At 37.5% G+C, this 6,041-nt stretch overlaps 1 protein-coding gene across 1 annotated transcript in view; it reads left to right on the forward strand.

Annotated features, from left to right (window-relative positions):
* LOC110449945 (protein-glutamine gamma-glutamyltransferase 2-like) overlaps nucleotides 1-5,464 on the forward strand; it is a 12,890-nt gene extending 7,426 nt beyond the window's left edge. Inside the window, exon 5 of the mRNA XM_021497127.1 lies at nucleotides 2,328-5,464. Within this exon, the coding sequence (XP_021352802.1) occupies nucleotides 2,328-2,469 (142 nt within the window). The 3' untranslated portion in view covers nucleotides 2,470-5,464. The remainder of the gene's footprint in view (nucleotides 1-2,327) is intronic.
* The last annotated feature ends 577 nt before the right edge of the window (nucleotides 5,465-6,041 follow it).

Consider the following 6,041-nt stretch of genomic DNA (forward strand, 5'->3'; position numbering starts at 1 on the left):
GGGGGGGTAGTTGTAGTACTTTCAGTCTGTCCTAGTACAGGGGGAGATAACTGTAATAATTTCAGTCTGTCCCAGTGTAGGGGGAGGTAATTGTAATACTCACAGTATGTCCTAGTACAAGGGGAGATAACTAATAATTTCGGTCTGTCCCAGTGTAGGGGGAGGTAATTGTAATACTCTCAGTCTGTCCTAGTACATGGGGAGGTAATTGTGATACTCTCAGTCTGTCCGAGTACAGGGGGAGGTAATTGCAGTACTCTCAGTCTGTCCTAGTACAGGGGGAGGTAACTGTAATACTCTCAGTCTGTCCGAGTACATGGGGAGGTAATTGTGATACTCTCAGTCTGTCCGAGTACAGGGGGAGGTAATTGTAGTACTCTCAGTTTGTCCTAGTACAGGGGAGGTAATTGTAGTACTTTCAGTCTGTCCTAGCACAGGGGGAGGTAATTTTAGTACTCTCAGTCTGTTCTAGTACCAGGGAAAGTAACTGTAATACTCTCAGTCTGTTCTAGTACAGGGGGAGGTAACTGTAGTACTCTGACTGTCCTAGTACAGGGGAGGTAATTGTAATACTCTCAGTCTGTCCTAGTACAGGGGGGTGGGGTAATTGTAGTACTCTCAGTCTGTTCTAGTACAGGGGAGGTAACTGTAATACTTTCAGCCTGTCCTAGTACAGGGGGAGGTAACTGTAATACTCTCAGTCTGTTCTAGTACAGGGGAGGTAATTGTAATACTCTCAGTCTGTCCTAGTACAGGGGGAGGTAACTGTTATACTCTGAGTCTATTCTAATACAGGGTAGGTAATTGTAGTACTCTCAGTCTGTTCTAGTACAGGGGGGGGGAATTGTAGTACTATCAGCCTGCCCTAATACAGGGGGAGGCAATTGTAGTACTCTCAGTCTGTTTTAGGGCAGGGGGAGGTAACTGTAGTACTCTCAGTCTGTCCTAATACAGGGGGAGGTAATTGTAATTCTCTCAGTCTGTCCTAATACAGGGGGAGGCAATTGTAGTACTCTCAGTCTGTTTTAGGGCAGGGGGAGGTAACTGTAATACTCTCCGTCTGTTCTAGTACAGGGGGGGGGAATTGTAGTACTATCAGCCTGCCCTAATACAGGGGGAGGTAATTGTAGGACTCTCAGCCTGTTCTACTACATCGGGAGGTAACTGTATTAGTCTCAGTCTGTCCGAGTACAGGGGGGGGGGTAACTGTAATACTCTCAGCCTGTTCTAGGACATCGGGAGGTAACTGTATTAGTCTCAGTCTGTCCGAGTACAGGGGGGGGGGAAACTGTTAATTCTTCCAGTCTGTTCTAGTACATGGGGGGGTAACTGTAATAGTCTCAGTCTGTCCGAGTACAGGGGGGGGGGTAACTGTAATACTCTCAGCCTGTTCTAGGACATCGGGAGGTAACTGTATTAGTCTCAGTCTGTCCGAGTACTGGGGGGGGGGGGGGTAACTGTAATAGTCTCAGTCTGTCCGAGTACAGGGGGGGGGGGGAATTGTAATACTCTCAGTCTGGTCTAGTACAGGGGAGGTCATTGTAGTACTCTCAGTCTGTTTTAGTGCAGGGGGAGGTAACTGTAGTACTCTCAGTCTGTTTTAGGGCAGGGGGAGGTAACTGTAGTACTCTCAGTCTGTTTTAGTGCAGGGCGAGGTAACTGTAATTGTATCAGTCTGGGTTAGTACAGGGGGAGGTAACTGTAGTACTCTCAGTCTGTTTTAGGGCAGGGGGAGGTAACTGTAATAGTCTCAGTCTGTCCGAGTACAGGGGGGGGGGGGGGAATTGTAATACTCTCAGTCTGTCCTAGTACAGGGGGAGGTAATTGTAGTACTCTCAGTCTGTCCTAATACAGGGGGAGGTAATTGTAGTACTCTCAGCCTGTTCTAGTACATCGGGAGGTAACTGTAATAGTCTCAGTCTGTCCGAGTACAGGGGGGGGGGTAACTGTTAATACTCTCAGTCTGTCTCGGTACAGAGGGAGGTAATTGTAGTTCTTTCAGTCTGTTCTAGTACAGGGGGTGGTAATTATAGTACTTTCAGTCTGTACTAGTACAGGGGGAGGTAACTGTAGTACTCTCAGTCTGTACTAGTACAGGGGAAGGTAACTGTGATACTCTCAGTCTGTACTAGTACAGGGGGAGGTAACTGTAGTACTCTCAGTCTGTACTAGTACAGGGGGACGTAACTGTAGTACTCTCAGTCTGTACTAGTACAGGGGGAGGTAACTGTTATACTCTCAGTCTGTACTAGTACAGGGGGAGGTAACTGTAGTACTTTCAGTCTTCCATACCTTTTTAATGTACAATGTTTCATCATCTGTTTCAGTGTGGGACCCAGTGATACATTTAAGAAGTCATTTACTATGACTTTGTCACGGTCTGGTGAACGCACCGTCATCGCTGTCTTTAATTCAAAGGAGTTGGAGAGCATCAGTGGATCTGTGGAGATTCAAGTAAAAGCTAAATAATTTAGTCCCAGCCCCTCAACAGTAGGTCAAGGCCAGACCATCGAAGTTTCTCTGTTAAAGACATGGATACTGAGATACACACTGCTGATATTTACCACAATCTCTGTAATACCAGACTGTACTAGAATAGTGAAATACACCAGCAACCTTAATATGTTTCATTATAAAACACTGTAGCTGTCTTATGTGATACGTTTTTATTATGTTATGTTGTTTTGTCTTTATATCATGTTGGATATTGTCCCTGTATGATGTTTATTTGTCATAACATCGTGTGCTTTTATCTTTACATTATCAATTATTGTAATATTTGGTCAGCTGTGATAACTGCTTTTACTTACTTAAGTAGCTAGTACATTATAGGTGATACACCTTTATACACCTTTAAGTAATGGTAATTACATTATTTAGTCTTAATTGTTCAAGTGTAATCAATTAACAATTTTTACTACAATATTTTATCAAAGAAAATGGGTAATATGCTATATTTATCTTTTGGAGTTTTTACTTTTTTTCAATTTGTTGTTGTGCAGTTTTTATTAAATGAGTTTGTGATGATTTACATCTGTATAAAACCATACCAGTATGCCACGCATTACTGTGATACTATTATACACCTACACCATGTACACAAGGTAGATAACTCGTGCGGCGCTGTCTTGGTGGCAAGGGAAGTAACTCGTTAATTGTTGTTACTTTACCGACAAGAGAAATGATAGCATCAGTGTTTATGATCCAATTCAAAACAAATCAGGAATGCAGTTTAATTGTTTCTAGTGTCATGTAATTGCAATTGTTGGTGCCATACTTTTCATTTAACAGAAAGTAATGTCTTAGACATTGTTTTCATATAGCTGTACATCAGTTAAAACTAGAATATGATATAGTTTTATAATTGAGAAATCTAACGACAGATATGTGCACCATTGCTTAGAGCTGCATCACATACACACCATATTATTATCTAACTTAAGGCATCTGTGTCCATAACAGTGAAGATAATTTAATGTGGGCTCCCTATATAAACAACAATGTGGAATTTGAAGCATTTTCTTAGTATTCATTTCAATTTCAACAAATTTTATTGTTAAAAAAAACAAATGGATTGGACAACAGGCAAGCCTATATAAGTCCTCTCCAGTTTTCACCACAATAGTGACTACATGGATACTTCAAGAGCTCTTGATACATGGTAACCATTGCTTTTGATACATGGTAACCATTGCTCTTGATACATGGTAACCATTGCTCTTGATACTTGGTAACAATTGCTCTTGATACTTGGTAACCATTGCTTTTGATACATGGTAACCATGGCTCTTGATACTTGGTAACCATTGCTCTTGATACTTGGTAACCATTGCTCTTGATACATGGTAACCATTGCTCTTGATACATGGTAACTTTTATTAATTTAAAAAAAAAAAAAAAAAAAATACATTGGTATACAATATAGTTACAATATATACATAACATGACATAAAACAAACATATATATAAAGACACACTCACTCATTCGTTATCATACAAATAGCAATACAATTATCAGAAAGGAAAGGTAGGATTGTTGAAAACTTGTATTATATTTTGAATTTCTCTGTAAGGTAGCTGTCAGTGTGAGCGTAATCAATATTTACATTTACTCAATATAGCAATTATATGTATAAATTGATAAGTTACTTATGGTAAATCAGTCGTAATTGCAAGTTTGGGTGTTTCAAAAATAGTTTTGCCATTTGGCCCATTCTCTTTGAAACTGGTTTAGTAGCTTTCTCCCTTACTTCTAGCAATGTATTTTTGAGTTGTATTTGTATCTTTTAGTGAATTTTTCGGGGCAATAATTCAGAGTTCATTCTTGAGGCACCTTGATCTATAGATATATTGTTTTATTGTTAATATGATCATATTATTCGCTTTTCTGCTTATTCCATTCTGACGATATGTACCAAAAAGAAAAGATTAAATTCAAATGGAATGAACAACGAATTCAATAAAAAAAAATACAAGTAAAATTTGAACTTTTTCACAGTTCCATAGCGTATGCTCTATCGTTTCAATTTCTGTTTTACAAATGTTACAATAAGGACTGTCTACTAACCCAACTTTAAATAAATACTAATTTGTTGTTAGAATATGGTGATTAACCCTAAATTGGAACCATTGCAATTTTGTATTTTTTGTTACAGAAAAAGGGAGTTTAAAAATCATTTTCCAATCTCCTTCATCAAATTCAAATTGTTCATCCCATTTTATTATTCCGCTTGCAATTATATCATTTTTACTAAGCACAATATAAAAAAATGTACCTTTCTGTTTTTAACAAATATTTGTAATTTTCTTGGAATAAAAGGGTCGTCTATTTTTAGATGGGTCAAGTTACACCGACTGCAAAGCTCCTTTATAGCTGTAACAATTCCATGATATTGTAAGAAATTTTCTCTAACACCATATATTTCTCTTAATTAAAAAACCCTGAAGAAGTTGTTGTTATCCTTTTTTAAGTCATTAACTACTACAACTCCATTCCTATATACCAATCAAAAAACACTATTATTATGTATTTTGATTTTTTCGTTAAATCATATAGGCATGTCAGAGATCTGTTTTGAATCTGTATTTTTTTCCTCTAGTACAGTAAGATTTTTCCACGGAAGAAAGAAATCTTTCCAGAATAGATTTTTACAGTTAAGGAAACATAGTCTGATCCACAATTACAAGAAGGTTTTTATCAATAGTTGAATTAAAAATAATTTGCCATGTTCCTGTTGTTGAGAGTAATCTCCTTATCCATGTTAGCTTTAATGAGTCTATAAATGATTTAATATGAATCATTTTGAGACGAACATTAGAAAAGTTATTAATAATTACATCTCTTTTAATTTTATCAATCTTACTATTCCAGAGGAAGTTATAAATTTCTGTATTTATCTTTTTGACAAATGTATTTTGGTACACAAACTTACTGATATTCAATTATTAAACTATTCTTGATTGATATGTGGCGTTGTTATATTTCTTGAAAATACACATATTTGCATAAACGCATTAGATATATTAATGTCGACTAATTGAACCACATTTAAAAAGCCGAAGAAAAAGGCCAATACAAATACCATTTTGAGAACAGGAGCGCGTTTAAATCAGATGACCTATTAGTTATACCTAAGATATGCAGTCCTTGAGGGTGGAGGGACCCTAACAATAGATCCAAGTTGTATCATTACCATCCATCCTCGACCCTTATCCCCCTATGGTGTTCAGTCCTTTTAGAACGGGAAATATCATAATTTCTGCCCATTTTTATACAGAACATGTTACTGTTTCCGTTTGTTCTAGGGCTCCGACATTTTTCTGTGTTCTCTGATTCTTGACACTGTTGTCCTTTTTGAAGATCGGTTGTTTTTTTTCTAGCCCTTTACCCGGAGCTGGGTTTTTTTAAAGTTTTTGTTACGATTTTGATAGGTTTTAAGTCGTTCTTAATTAAACTATTTTCTCTACTTCCATCTATTTTTTGACCAAAACGTTCCCCGTTATCACACTTACTTATTCAGTTTCCGAATGTATAAATTGCC

Source organism: Mizuhopecten yessoensis, unplaced genomic scaffold, assembly GCF_002113885.1.
Source record: "Mizuhopecten yessoensis strain PY_sf001 unplaced genomic scaffold, ASM211388v2 scaffold4839, whole genome shotgun sequence".
Taxonomy (NCBI): Eukaryota; Metazoa; Mollusca; class Bivalvia; order Pectinida; family Pectinidae; genus Mizuhopecten; species Mizuhopecten yessoensis.